The following is a 16,282-nucleotide window of genomic DNA, read 5'->3' on the forward strand; positions in this document are numbered from 1 at the left end:
TACGATAAATGTTTCAAAATACATGAGCTGTTTATTTATTTTATTTAATTAAATTTTTTGGAATGCAGCTTGATTTCACGGCGATGATGAATCGGGAATTTGTATCCTAAATACACAATGATAGGTTTAGATTCAGGTGAAGGTTCTGAACTCAACCATCAGATCCATCTTTTGTGCGAGTCACATGCATATTCAATTTGGTTATCAGTTAAATCTGTTTGCGCAATAAACATAATTACTTTGTTAATCATCGTGTCCTTCAAAGTATAGATCAAATGAAACATTAATCAAAGAAAACAAACTTAAAAAGTTAATTTTGTTCACTACAATAAATAATTATAAATTCATATAATAATTTCTAAAAATCGTGAAAAAAATCTAGAAAAGTGCAATTACATCGAAAAATATTGTGAATATTCTTATAAATAATGCAGCAAACAAAAAAAGTAACTCTGCTTCTTAATATGATATGCAAATTAATGAAGCTGCTGTCGTTTAACGTGAGTGAACTAGTGGCAGAAAGCAAGCTCGAAAACTACGTTTTAAATAGGTTCTGTGATAGTCCTTTTTATACACTTTCATTTAACTTGACTTGTTTCATATTCCTGAAAATGGAATTTTGCAGTCAATTTTCCACTCTCTATCAAATGGGCAAGCTATTTGAAATTTTGTAAACTTGAATATTCTATTTTAATATTTTCACAACTTAACTATCAACTACATGATTCCTTAACTAATTTTAATTCTACATTATTAAATCCATCTGATAGTGAATCTGAGATAAACATAATTTCAAAGATCTATTATGATGAGATTTGAAAGTAGATTTGAAGATTTGAAAGTAGAAAATAATTAGAATAGGAAAAAAAAATTATTCTGTCTATTACACTAGTAAATGTGCGTTTTTTTAAAATTCTATTAAATTTATTTAAAATAAGTATTCAACATCGTTTATTTATAAGTATTCAACATCGTTTGCCTATCCGTTCCGCAACTCAAACGAAACCGGAAAGTTACTCGAGGTAATATAACTCGTTTCTCTAGTGAAATAAGTAACATAAAAGATGATTGAAGATGTTGAATGTATTTGTAATCGTTTAACGACTGCTTTAAATGAAATGAAAATAACAAATAACGAAATACATAATTTATTTTCTGACGAAGAATACGAAAACGATATTTTACAATGTGAAAGCTTTATGGATAATACTAATTTCGCAATTTTTAAAGCTCAAAAATAATTAAAAATAAATTAACACCTACTACGAATAAAGTTACTGCTTCGGCTATTAATAATAATAATTTGAAGATGAATTTAAACCCTTATATTATAACTCCTGTTACTCAATCTTATACAGTTAAACTGCCTACAATTAAGCTAGAACTATTTAATGACCATGTAGAACATTGGCAAGATTTTGGGGAACAGTTTCAATTTTCCATAGATGCCATTCCAAATCTTTCCGTTATTAATAAGCATGTTTTTTAAGAAGTTATTTGCAAGATGAACCGAAACGATTGGTCAATGGTATTGTCGATACATATAAAGCTACTAAAAAACTTCTTATGGACAAATATAGGAACAAAAATAGAATTATCCATTTGGACTTTTTGGGAAAATTGACGCCAATACGAAATTCCTCGCCAACATCACTGAATGAAGTTTTTATTGAGTGTAATAGGAGATTACAAGCTCTACGTTGTTTTGGAGAGGATATTAACGCTTATGGTCGTATTTTAACTCCTAAAATCTTATAGGAATTTCTTGATGACATTTGTCGCCGTTGGATTATTTTTGCAAACGTCAGGAAATTTCGAAGGATGACATAGTAAAATTAATACAATTTCTCTCGGAAGAAGTAGAAGGCGCACTTACAGCTTTGAAAATTAGTGGTGAGCAATCTGTTCACTATGATTTTAAACCTTCCACTGCTAACTTGTATGTTAATTCCAAGAAAACTACACCATTTAAAACACGTTCTCTATTTCGTGCTTTCTGTGATACTAATGGACACTGCCCGCAAGATTGTAACTGATATATATACTCGTAAACAAAAGTGGAAAACTAGTGATCGTTTGTTGTTTATGCACAAACCGTGGCCCTAGTTTAAATAATGGCCCCCGGAAAGACAAAGCCCGTTGCTATAAATGCAAAAAAAGCATCATGTTTCCATCTGTAAAACTGTAACAGAGGATCCAAATTTAACTACCATTCCAATTACTTCTACTAATAACGTTGACGTTATAACTCCCAAATTTACTCATCTGAAAACTGCTCGAGTATATGTAATTGGTCCAACCGGTAAAACAAAAGTAAAGAGGTGTCTATTAGACGGTGGGAGTCAGTTTAGCTTCATTCATCTTAATTTGATCAACTTCCTGCAACTGGAAATCACTAGCTCAGAAAAACTGAACCTTCAGGCATTCGAGTCCATTCCAACAAACACTTAAACAAGACGGAGAATCAAATTTATCTTGTCAAGCATTTGGAACAACTCAACAATAAATATACAGGCATTTGAAAGTTCAAATACTTAAGCTTTTAATCCATCTACTCCCCAATCTGTCTCTTCTTTTGCTCATTATCAAAAGTTGGAACTTGCTGATTCATCAGACAGTTTAAATAACTTACCTATAGAAATTCTAATAGGTGTTGATTTTTATTGGACTATAGTGCATACTGAATCTCCAATTAGACTTTCTTCAACTCATGTGTTAATATCTACGGTGTTTGGATGGATTCTTTCAGGCAACCTTTAGTTCTACTATAGCATATTCTTCTGTTTCTTCAGTTCACAAAATTAGGGCAGAAACTTTAGTATGCTGTCTGGACGATCACGTGAAAAATTTTTGGGACTTGGAAAGAATTGGCATTAAAATTACGCAAGATAAAGGAATGACTACATGTATTTCTGAAATTTTAAATGATTTTCACGATTAATTTTGCAACGTTGATGACCATCGTGTTGTAAAGTTGACATGGAAACCATAGGTGATTATTTCATCTAATAATTACGAAATAGCACTCAAACTATTTCAAATACTCCGTAACAAACTCTTCACTCATTCAGACTTAAGATATATTTATACAGAACAGATGTAAAATTATATCCATAACGAACATGTTGAACTTGCCGATAATAGTCCTTGTAACGAATCAAAACTATTTTACCTGCCTCATCATATAGTACAAAAACAAAAGAATAACGAAAATAAATGACGAATTGTATTTGACACTTCTCATACACCAGGACATCCTTCCTTAAACGATGCTCTTGAACAGGGTACTAATTAGTTTCCTGAAATATTTGCAACATTATAACGAATTCGACTTTACAAATTCGCAGTCATTACCGACTGACGTCAAGCATTCTTACAACTTATTTTTGCTGAAGAGGAAAGAAATTGTGCTAGGTCCCTGTGGTTTAAGGCAGAAAAGGATGTAAACGGGAAAATACACCTGCGAAATGAAATGCATACATATCGTTTTTCCCGTCTACCTTTTGGATTGACTTCTAGTCCCTTTCTGCTTTCCGCCACTCTTCGTAAATTAGCTAATATACACTGTGCTACCTACCCTACTTTCATGGAGTTCAATATTTTCATGGAGGGTTTTGTTATGGGAGTAGTGACCAGTGAGCAAGCAACAACTCTTTACCAAGAAATGCAAGCTTTAATGGCACAGATAAGTTTACTTTTGGCTAAATGGAGTACAAACTCCAAGAACCTACAGGCTGTTTGGTTTGGTTGGTTTTGTTTGTTTGCATTTTTCTGGCACAAGAGCCATCTTTGGCTAAACTGCGCCATTCATGTGGTAAAAAAGAGATTAAATTTTCTTTAAAATTTAAATATACGAATGGTTATACGAAAACAATAAAATAGTTAAAATATACTGGAAACAGTTGCAAATGGATATGTATTTAAAATGAAAATTTTTTTAAAGGTTTAAAAACTTAAAAAGTTTAAATGTATGGTAAAACTTTAATAGCATATAAAAATTTAAAAATGTTTGGATGGTGGCTCTCTCCCAATAAATCAGTGAGAGTTAACGGTGATGAATGAAAAAACTGGTTACGATGAATACTAAAAGTAGGGCATTCGATTAAAATGTGATGCACTGTAAAATCTGTGCGACATGTGGAGCACATAGGTGCTCTGTCACCGAATAGAAGGTGCTTGTGGGTGAACCGAGTATGCCCTATACGAAGGCGTGTTAAAATAACATCATTCCCACGCACAGGTAAGACTGGTCACAAGCTTATAAAAGGTTTAACTGTATGCAATTTATTGTTCCTGCGTAAATCCCATGTTTCTTGCCATAGAGAAAATATTCTACATGCAATGGATTTCTTTGCATCACAATATGGAATTCTGCGATTCGAGAGACAAGTGGCAGTTTTGGCAGCTTGGTCCGCCTGCTCATTGCCAAGAATTCCTACATGACCGGGGAGCCAGCAAAATAAAATGTGGTAGCCCCTACATTGAAGAGTTTGCAAAAGTTTTAAGATTTCAACAGCAGCTGGATGCATATCATAAGTGAAATGGGAAAGAGTTTCCAGCGAACTCATACTGTCAGTATATATGCAGAACAGTCTCTGAGTTGAAACCGAAATATTATGAAGGGCTTGTGCAATTGCCACCAACTCGGCTGTCAAAACTGAAAAGGATGCATGCATACGGACACTGCTTATGTCGGTACTAGATACAATACCACATCCAACATGTCCACCTGTTTTTGAACCATCAGTAAAAATGGGCGTGTACGAGGAATATTGACACCGATGAGAACAAAAAAGTTGTTGGAAAATGACTGGATTGGTTTTATCTTTCACAAACCCAGAGAAAGGATTCAAAAAGGAAAACCTGGGAATATCCCATGGTGGGAAGTTAAGAAAATCAGCAGGTTCAATGGCAGGCAAATTAAGTTCCGAAATTTCGGTTATTTTTTTAATTCTCTCACAGAAGGGAAGGATGTGAGAGGGGCGAGCATTGTAAATCCTTTGGAGAGTTTCCGGAATAGTCATGTGCGAAATAGGATGATGGGGGTGAGATTGCGCTCGGAAATAGTATTGCAGAGAAAGTTTTCTACGTCGCAAGTTCAGAGGCAATTGTTGGCATATGACATATAGGCTTTCTACAGGCGATGTACGGAAGGCCCCTGAGCATATCCGCAGAGCAGAATGATGCACGGTATCCAATCGTTGTAAAGTAGTAATATTGGCAGCGCCATATACCACATATCCATAGTCGATCCGTGACAAGACAACAGCTTGATATATACGGAGTAGCGATGAACGATCGGCTCCCCAAGACATGCGGGAGAGTACTTTGAGGATATTTAGAGATTTTTCACATCTCTTCCGCAGATCTAGTATATGTGGTAAGAAAGTAAGTTTACGGTCAAAAAGCACTCCTAAGAAACGTATCTCATTAACGACAGGTACTGGATTGTTCCGTATAGAGATTGACGGTTCAGGGTGAATGCTTCGCTTTCTACAGAAATGAACGCATCTACTCTTTTCAGCTGAAAGAGTATGTCCATTCTCATCACACCAAGCAACTAATTTTGTAATAGCCGTTTGAAGCTGCCTCTCAATCAAATGCATATTAGAACCCTGACACGAGATCTGCAAATCATCAACATATAAATTTCCCTGCACGGATGGTGGTAAGTGGTTAAGGATGTCAATGAAATGAATGATAAAAAGTGTAACACTGAGAACGCTCCCTTGCGGCACGCCCTCAGCTTGAGTAAAAGGATCTGAAAGTAAATTGCCCATACGTATTCGAAAAATTCGAGAAGTTAAAAAGTTTCGAATAAAAACAGGGAGATTTCCCCTAAAATCCAAATCAAAAAGTCTCTGAAGGATTCCATAACGCCATGTACGGTCTTATGCCTTCTCTATGTCAATGAAAATGGAGACGAGATGGTTTCTTCGCACAAAGGCATTGCGAATTTGGGTATCCAGATGGACGATATTGTTAACAGTTGAGCGACCCCTTCGGAAGCCACTTTGCATTTGTGGAATACATGCTCGTTTCTCCAATTCAAAGATAAGACGGGCATTGACCATACTCTCTAGTGGTTTGCAAAGAACACTTGTTAAGGCGATAGGTCTGTAGTGCATAGGGTTTGCTGGATCTTTCCCTGGTTTCAGAATGGGAATCACGAGCGCTTCTTGCCATTGATATGGGAAACTTTGCTCATTCCATACTCTGTTGAACAGATGCAGGAGATTAAAGAGCGATACCTCATTCAGATGGCGCAGCATACTATTTGTGACTCCATCTGGACCAGGACTGGTATCATGAGCTAGGGATATAGCTTTTTTCAGTTCAAATATCTTGAACTCGCAATTATATGGAAGAGTATTGCGGGTTTGAAAGTTCAAAATCCGTCGTTCTGAGCGAGTCTTGGTCGCCATAAATTTGGAATTATAAGAAGTATCGGCAGAAACTTGCGCAAATATCTGTCCTAAAATATTGGCAATGTCTAATGGAGAAGAATATGTTACGCTTCCAGATTTCAGAATTGGCAAAGAAAACTCCTGATAAATTCCATTGGCAGCTTTTATTTTCTTCCAAAGTTGTTTACTTGTGGTACGAGATGTAATCGATGAAATGTATTTGACCCATGATTCCCTTTCACTACGTCGACGAATGCAACGAGCAAAGGCTTTGGCTTTTTTGAATGCTACAAGATTTTCTGTAGTAGGGCACCTTCTAAATTTGTTCCATAATTTTTTCTGTTGTTTGTGGCTGTCACGGCAGGCAACATTCCACCACGGCCTTCGAAAGTTTCGCTGACGTGGCGAACTTTTAGGAATGGTATTATTAGCAGAAGTCATTAAGCAATCAAGAACATTTTGTACTGCTTCAGATATGTCTGTAGTATTAACCATATTTTCAGTGATTTCTGCCATTTGTGTGAAAGCAGTCCAATCTGCCCGTTCAAATAGGAAACGCTTTGGAAACTGAATGTCACGACCTCTATAAGTATGCGAGATTATTAATGGGAAATGATCACCGACTGCAAAATTTAATAGCGGCAAGAGTTCTGGGGAACAAATGGCCAGATCAATACAGTGAAATGTGCGTGTGGGCCCATGGAAGTATGTTTTCTCCTCGTCATTGAGAAGACAGAGGCAATTATCAGAAACAAATTGCTCAATCTGTCTCCCACGAGTATTCGTACTCCCCGAACCCCACAAGATACTATGTGCGTTGAAGTCACCCATTATCAGAAAAGGCGTTGGTAACTGGCTCACCAAGTTGTTAAGTTCCAACAGATTAATAACATCATGAGGTGGCAAATAGATACAGCAGACCGTGACCAAAGATCGAGTATGAATCTGTACAGCCACAGCCTGTAGGGAAGTATGTAAAGTAAGAGGGGTGCTCGGATAAAGGTTTGATGTTAAGATACAGACACCTCCAGAATTATTCATTCCACTGTCTGTATCTTTCCGAACACAGTTGTAGCCACGAAGTTTAAATGGGGTATTGGACTTCAGCAAAGTCTCTTGAATTCCAATGCAGACTGGATGAAAAGTGTTAGAAATGTTCTTTATGTCTTGCAATTTGGAACGGATGCCGCGACAGTTCCAGGAAATGAAAGTACCCATTAAGTGATTTTTGTTGCATCAGAACCAGTTGGAGCATTAGATTGAGTTGGCGAAATATCACAACTCATTCTCAGATCTTCATCCTCTTCTTCAGATGGATGCAGAGAAATGAGGTCTGGGCCTTTGGAGGCCCCACCAAAAATAGACGTTAAGTCTTTATGGGCTACGCCTTGTGACGCCAAACCCAAAGCAACAGAATTATGAACAAGAGATTTTTTCAATTTGGAGGGTAGCGCTTTTGGTGAAAGACCGCGCTTTGAGAGTTTCAGAGCGAGAGATTTTTGTGATTTAGATTTCAAAGTAGTTTTTTGAAATTTAGGTGTTTCTGGAACAGTATTTCCAGATTGTTCCGAATCAGAGTTGGAAGAGTTTTCAGGTGATTGATTTCCGCTAGTATTTTTATTAATTTTTCCTTGTGTCGCAGAAGCATAACTGATACCAAGAACTGGCGTCTGTGCTGTGACTCTGCGTCTGGCCTCAGGATATGATATATTCTCTTTAAACTTCACAGCTACAATTTGCTTTTCAATTTGCCAACGAGGACAGGTGCGGGAATAAGAAGTATGATTACCGAAGCAATTAACACACTTCTCTTGTGCGTCACACTGCTGACTTTCATGCCCTTTCTCTGCACAGCGAGCGCATGTGAGAGTACCGCGGCAGGCAGTTTTAGCGTGGCCAAACCTCTGACATTGGAAGCATCGTAGCGGATTTGGGATGTATGGTCTCACCGGTAATCTCATGTAACCAGCTTTGATATACTCGGGTAATTTAGTCCTGTGGAATGTTAGAATTAGATGCTTCGTAGGAAGGAGTTTTCCGTCTCGACGAACAGAAATTCGTCGTACGTGTGTTACTCCTTCAAAAGCTAACTCTGCAGTGATTTTTTCAATCGTTTCATTAAAAAGTTCTCCACAAGTTATGACTCCTTTGCAGTTATTCATGGAAGAATGAGCGCTAACCGACACTGGTATAGTGGCCAAGTTTTTCAGCTTAAGTATCTGCTGCGATTGTTTTCGGGTTTTAACATCTACAAGAAGGTCACCTAAGCGTAGTTTACGGATTGTCTGAACCTCTCCGAGAGACCCGGTAATAGTCTTTTCAACAAGAAATGGTGAAACAGTGTGAAAAGTCTCTTTCAAATCAGAAGTACGATGTATAATAAAAAAAGTGTCAAAATGATTATCTGTAATTTTTTTTTGGTTTCGTTTGTTGCCCACTGAAGGGAGCCCTTTTGGAATGACCCATGCAAGGAAGAAAAAAGGTTCGGATCCCGGCGGCACCTCCCACCACCGAGCCCAACAAGGGAAGGCAGTAACTGGCTCTGGAAAATACCAGCCTCAGCACTTACCCCAGTGCTGGCCAGAATCTATACGCTCAGGGCCATCTCCAGGAACGTTGACCACCCTTAACGCCAAGCCCCAGAGAATGACCCCTTCGCTTGATCCCTAGCAAACTAAACAAATTGTTAAGTTACCAGCCGAATTGATGCACCGGGGACCGACAGTACACCACCCGTCTAATGGGTCGCCACGCACGGCAAACACGTGGGGGTATTTGCTGTACATGAGAAGCAGGAAGCAAACAGAGCGGCAACAGCTTCTCATGGAGAGCTCCCTCGCCTACCCTCGAGGGAAAGAAAAAACAAAGGTGATAGCAGAAGGCGCAGAGGAGAGTAAACCTAAAGGGAGTAAAGATCCCTGGGTACCTCGGGATTGGGACACCCGTACTCACCTATAGTAGATGAGCCCCTGAGGGGATACAGGCTGTTTGGGAACTAAAGGATATCACCTTTAAAAGCAATACGCAAGCATTAGGAATTAGCCGAAACACCAAGTAAGACGTGTTTCATACTGACATAAACGAAAGTGTTTATCAGGTTGCTGTTCCTACAACAAAACGTTTACTTCTGTAAATTGTATCAAAGTTGTATGATCCTTTAGGCCTCTATGCACCAGCATTAGTAGTTGGAAAAAATCTTTTTCAAACCACTTGGCCCATTGGAGTTCAATGGGACGAAATTCTTCCTCCAGTTATCTCCGCAAATTTTAACTGATGGGAGTAGTATATAAATGTATAACTCTGCATCACTTTGCAAAGTGATACAGACTTATACATAATTTTTGACGAGAGAGCTCTTATGAATCGTAAGACGAGAGAAGAAAGGCATCGGTGAGCTGTAAGCAGAGAGAGAAAGAGAAAGTAAATCCGGTTAGGCGAAGAACGCGAGTGAGTATCAACGTATGAGGGAGAAAAAGGTCGTTTCTTTCTCTGCGAGTTAAGGAAAACCAGTTATTCGATTCACCTTATAAGTATAACGGATGGAAGAAAAAGAGTTTTCGCATAGTTCAAACCAAGGCTAACTTGTCTGAAATTAAAGTTACTGTCACTATGTCAATTGCGTTAGAGTGAAGTGATTCAAGGCGAGGAAAAACCGAAAACATATCTTTGAAGGCCTTATAAAAGGGTTTTGAAATGCAACTCAAGATTAAATTTAAATAATTTGTAAATATGTAATGAGGGGAAAGTTCAACAGTGCATTAGGTAGAAAATAGTTTCCGTTGGTTAAAAAGTGTTTCACAATTTAACTGCGTTAGCTAGAGGTTCGATAGTCTAGGAGTTAAGGAACGCACAAAATATTCCTAGACTATCGAATCTTTTTTTGGAAATTGGGGATACGAGTTCGAATCTAGTTAGTAAAAATATAAGCGCTGATATAGGGGGAGAGGGGGGGGGTGCGTTTATAGAAGTAAGCGCTCGACTTCTCTGCGATTAAAATGGAAGAGATTGAACGATTCTGCGGAACGCATTTAACGCACCTCGCTGCTATAGCTCCGATTAACGAAGAATTGTTTTTAGAAATATCTCAATCTTTATTCTGCGATGAAATGACTATCATAAAAATAGGATTTCTACTCTCATTCTCGCAACGGCTTATAAATAGAGATCCGAGCAGGAAAACATTTATTCACGAGCAAGTCTTTAACGTATTATGTAAAAAATTCTCTTTATGAAGATATCTACTTACGAAAAATACAAATCTTTGCAAGTAGTTATCTTGTTGCTCGTTATCGTAATAGAATTCATTTTACTTATAAGTTATATATGCGTGCACTCACGAGCAGATACGAGTGAAAAAGTTAACATCACAAACACCTCTTGCTTTCTGTCCGAGCATCTCGGTCGAAAAATATTTCTCCACGTCTGCTATCAAAATGATAAGAAGGTGTTCGACATAAAATATTTCCGATCGGAAGCGGCTCACCTGAACAAATCAAGATATCTCAAGCCTCAAATTATGGGAGTTCAATTAACAGAGTTAGAATTTAAGAAAGTATGTGAAGCATGCTGAAGTTAAGACATCCTTCAACATGCTGCATCGTCGGTCCCAGCCAATCGGGAAAATCCTCTTTGGTTCGTCAGATGTTACACAACAACGTGTACGATTACCAACCTCAAAAAATTAAGTGGTGTTACTACTACAGCCCTCCGTCATTCATAAATGAAGCTTCTGAGAACGTCGAGTTCGTAAATGGTCTACATGAGAATTATGAGGATGTGGATTTGCTCGTTATTGATGATTTAATGCTATTTTTGGATGAAAAAGTCGCGCAGCTCTTTACAGTCATTTCGCATCATTGCAGAGTGAGTTGTATACTCATTCTTCAGAATCTTTATTTTCAAAACAAATACCTAAGGACCATAAGTTTGAACACGCACTACATGATTCTGTTTAAAAATGCTAGAGATATGAATCAAATAAATTGTTTGGGTCGACAGTTGTATCCATCAGAATCCAAATTTTTTCTCGAGGCTTATAAAAGCGCGACTTCAGATCCTTTTTCTTACTTGTTGGTTGACATACATCCTCTTACGAGCGAGGAATATAGACTACGCGATAGTTTGTTTCCAGATAGTAGTGGTATTTACTGGATTTACAGACCAAAATGAAAAATAAACTGAGCGGTCATTATTCATTTGTGGATTTGCTTTCAAAAGCATCTCCGAAACAAAGACGATCACTGCTAAAGACGGTCTCAGCTTCACAAACTCTAGCATTATGCGAAATTTGCTTGAACGTATTAATGGGTAACGTCCCCGTGAACAAGAAAAAATTGTGCAAGTATAAAACCTGTTTACGAAAGCTTGCAAATAAAAATACAAAAATAAATCAAAAGAAAAAAATCCTCATTAATCAAGGTGGTGGATTTTACCTCTGATTTTACCTGCAATTGCGTCTGCAGTCGCTGGAATGGTCGGTCGTGCAATTGGTAACGGGATTTGAAAAATCAATTATTTGAATTCAAGAATTGGCACCCCGAAGCGGCGGAAAGGAAGATGAAAACCTTTATAAACAGAAACTTTCAATCGCTCTAGTCACAAATAAAGTTATCATGGCTAAAAAAATGGCATTGGTTCCTCCTGACTTATTAGCTGCCTATCGTCGCCCCAAAGCACTCGAATTGGATTTGGAACAAAACATATTGAATTTGCTTGATGAATCTCAATTACCGAACGACCAGCGAGCTAAGCTGCTGTCTCAGTTGATTATGAGATATCAAAAAACAGTGAGAGAGCCAGCGCCACCCATTCCCGTCACGATAGCCGATAAACCAGTGATAAACCCTCCAGAAGAGCTTCCTGCAAAGGATATAGAAGACAAAGATCCAATATTCCGATATATAAGATACACAGTGCCTAGAGCATATGAAGAGTATGTGCCAGCGATAGTAGAAAAACTCAAAACGCGTTTGTACCATTGGAACGAAAATGGGGAAATGACAGAAAACGGAGTTCCTTTTAAAGGTTCGAAAATTGTGGATTTGTTCTCTTATGTGATGAGAAATTCAAAAAAATTAGAAAAACCACTACATCTCGAAAAATTTATAAAAGCAATTATCGATATCAATATACCTCATTCATGGATTTCCAACAAAAACGTTCTAAGACAATTGAAAGCTCCTGATTTACCTTCTGATGATTTCGACTTTAGCCCGATAAAAGACAACAGTCGCAGAGTTTCGACTCCCCTTTTGAGCCCAAACCGCAGACGATCTAGATCAGCAGGCGAGAGAGCTTTTGAACGCGAGGTAGAACCACCATGGAAAATGAGAAGCCAAAGCTACAACAAGTGGATAGAATATTAAACGATATTTACTATGATGTTAAGCATCCCGCTTCCTTCGGAGGAATAGCAAGGCTTTCAAAAGCGTCGAATCTTTCTCAACGGGAAACTAAAAGATGGCTTGAGAAACAAGATGCTTACACTCTTCACAAACCGATTCGTATGAAATTTAAGAGAAGACAAGTGTTATCGTTCGGTATTGGAGATTTAGTGCAGTGCGATTTAGTAGATGTTTCGAAATATTCCAAATTCAACAAAGGATTTAAATATATTTTAACAGCGATCGACGTATTTTCAAAATACGCATACGCGATTCCTTTGAAAAAGAAGAATGCTAATTCTGTACTAGAAGCGTTTAAAAAATTATTTAAAAAAATAAAACACAAAATTCGAAACGTACAAACAGACCACGGAACCGAATTTCATAACAAATCAGTGTCCGGGTTGTTTAAAAAACGAGGTATAAACCATTACAGCTCTTACAGCGAATACAAAGCAAGCGTTGTTGAAAGATTTAATCGAACTCTGAAAAATAAATTATTTCGCATTTTTATTCACAGAGGCTCTTATAAATACACCGACGTTCTAGATGCCGTATTAAACGCTTACAATAACAGTGTTCATCGCAGTACTGGGTTTGCTCCCGCTCAAGTGAGAGAAGGGCACGAATCGTTAATTTTCAACAAATTATATGGTTTAAAAAACAAAGGTCAATTCAAATTTAATGTTGGTGATCAAGTTAGAATTTCCAAAACTGCCAAAACATTCCGTAGAGGATTTTTGGCAAATTGGTCTGAAGAGATCTTTACAGTACGGAAAAGATATCCCTCAAACCCAACAACTTACATTTTAGAAGACCTGAAAAACGAAATTCTTCGGGGGAGGTTTTATGAGCAGGAATTGCAGAAAATAGCAAAGATGTCTAACGACTTTTGGAGAATCGAAAAAATTTTGAAAAGCAGAGGCGTTGGGAAAAAGAAGGAGCATTTCGTTAAATGGAAAGGATTTGACAATCGTTTTAATTCTTGGATAAAAGCAGAATGGATGACGTAAAAGAGTTCTACATCACTTTACCAAGTGATTCGAGCATGAATTATTTTCCCTCGAATAAGCAATCCTCATATAGAACCAAATTATCGGCTCCCCTAGTCTTACTAGGCGATTGGGAAATGGCATTATCGGAGGTATGCATTCCTCGCAGTTGGTTTAATATCGGTGACCACAACAATTTCTATACTGTTATGTACGAAAAAGAAGATGTTGTAGTTACAGACAAGTTTGAACAGCAAATAAAAGTCATATATAAATCAGAGAACGTTGATGGATTTTGGTTAGCTTTGAATAGAAAAATCGTAGACGTTGTAGGTGAATCCAAAATAAATTTTGAATACGATTCGCGTGCTGCGACAGTCACAGCCCACATTCGTGAAGGTGTGGAACTGCAGATCTTGAAAGAATCTAAATTGTTGTACATGCTACATATGCCTAACGAAGACACCATTCTGAGCTCTTCGGCGAATTATCGATTCCGTCTCTCTCAGCAATCTCCTGTAGATATAGAGCTGAAAATTATCGATTCTACACCTAGAAGCATCCTCGAAGTAGATATTGAAATGTTTGCAATGTTTGGAAAGATGACAATAAACAAGCATAGAGTTTTGTTTGAAATCTTAAATAGACATCTAGCAGCGAGAAATCTGGACGAACTCATAAAGTTTGAATACGATAGCCACACATTTGAGGTTTCCATAATTTTATCGAAATATGTCGAAGTGCATATAGAAAAATCTACAGGGTCTTCGCTGCTACGTAAATTGAATCTCCAAGAGAATAATACTGTCATCGATCAGACTCAGAAATTGAAAGTCGATTATTTAGCTCATGTGAACGCCCGCGATTCTTTTAAAGTGATAATCAAAGAATGCCCATCGTTTGTGAATTCTATCAAGCCTTCAAAAGATCTGGTTATTAATCCAGGGATATACAAAGCACCTTCGGATTTATTTAGCTCGTTTAAATATGTGAAACTATCGCTTTCAGAAAACTCGAAAACTAAGCTTCACGTGCCTGAGTATTATGAAGTAAAATTTGCGAAACCTTTAGCTGAAATGTTAGGTTTTAATGAGACTTTGTTTAAAAGCGGGAACTACGAATCCAAGAATTCGCTTGATTTAAGCGCAGGAATAACGGAAATATTTATTTATAGTGATCTAGTGCAATCGCATCATATTGGAGACTCCTTCGCTCCGCTGTTACGAATCATCCCCTGCATGAACGAGAAAGAAGAACAAATAGGTAAATATTACGATCGACCTCTGTACTTTCCTGTGCGAAAAACGTACATAGAAACAGTGCTTATTGAACTGAAAACGAGCTTTGCTACCGACATAACATTGAGGGGGGTAAAACGTATGTTATACTTTCGTTCAGACGCAAACCTATAAATTAGCAGATTTTTCCCCCAGAGTTTTCATATGCTCGCAAGACTAGAGAAAATGCAGTTGGACAGTAGAAGCTGTGAGGCTTATTACCGCCTCCAACAAACGGGGGGAAGTGTTTATTTCACGGGAGTTCCCTATCAGCGCTTTTATGGGTTTTTTTGGTGATTTGAGGCGTTTCATTACCCCACTCGCAATGAAAGCGGGAAAATATCTAGGCAGTCAGTTATTAAGAACGGGTAAGAATGTTCTGACTGACGTGTCAGAGGGCGCCTCGTTCAGAGATTCTGCTCAACGTCGATTAAGAGAAACCTCAGGACGAATTAAAGATGATATCTTTCAAAAACTTCAACATGGAAGGGGTATAAAAAGAAAACGCTCGCCGAGAAAAACACACTTGGGGAAGAAAAAGCGACCTAGGAAAAAACGGAACGAAACGGAAGACATTTTCTCATGATGGCTATTTGTCTGAAAACTGAGTTAGATTTGTTCAGCGAAAATGCTGTTCAGCTTGCAATCGATGGAAGTGCCTTCGTAGAAATTCAACCAGTCGCATCACTAACTGACAATTCACCTCTAGAATTTTTCATCAGCGGAAATGGAGATCAATATCTCGACTTAGCACATAGTATCTTACATTTAAAAATTAAAGTTGTTAAGAAGAATGGCACAAATCTTCAGAATACGGATCGCATAGCTCCCATAAATTATATCTTAAACACTCTCTTTTCAGAGTTAAGCGTTTTTTTAAATGATCGCCAAGTTATGAATCGGGTCAACTATGCATATCGGGCTTATATAGACAGTTTGTTATTTTCGTCAAAACTGCTCAGGAGACTATGTTAACTTCTGCGTTATTTTACACAGATACGGCAGGTCACTTTGATACGATGGGAGCAAATTCGGCTAATTTAGGATTTAGAGAGCGGCAGAAATTATCAGCAGAATCGAAAGTACTAGATCTAATTGGGCCTCACCACATGGATATAGCTAGCCAGGCGAGTTTACTACCGAATGGCGTGGATGTGAGAATTCAATTACTCAGACACAAATCAGAATTTGCTTTGATGTCTTCTAGTGCCGATTGTAAAATT

The 16,282-nt window shown here is 37.8% G+C and overlaps 1 protein-coding gene across 1 annotated transcript in view; it reads right to left on the bottom strand.

Annotated features, from left to right (window-relative positions):
* Nucleotides 1–251, bottom strand: part of LOC129960318 (cholinesterase 1-like) — a 96,820-nt gene extending 96,569 nt beyond the window's left edge. The window contains exon 1 of the mRNA XM_056073683.1: nucleotides 240–251. Coding sequence (XP_055929658.1) covers nucleotides 240–251 — 12 coding nt within the window. The remainder of the gene's footprint in view (nucleotides 1–239) is intronic.
* Between the last annotated feature and the right edge of the window lie 16,031 nt (nucleotides 252–16,282).

The sequence above is a fragment of the Argiope bruennichi genome, chromosome X2 (genome assembly GCF_947563725.1).
Source record: "Argiope bruennichi chromosome X2, qqArgBrue1.1, whole genome shotgun sequence".
In the NCBI taxonomy this organism is placed as follows: domain Eukaryota; kingdom Metazoa; phylum Arthropoda; class Arachnida; order Araneae; family Araneidae; genus Argiope; species Argiope bruennichi.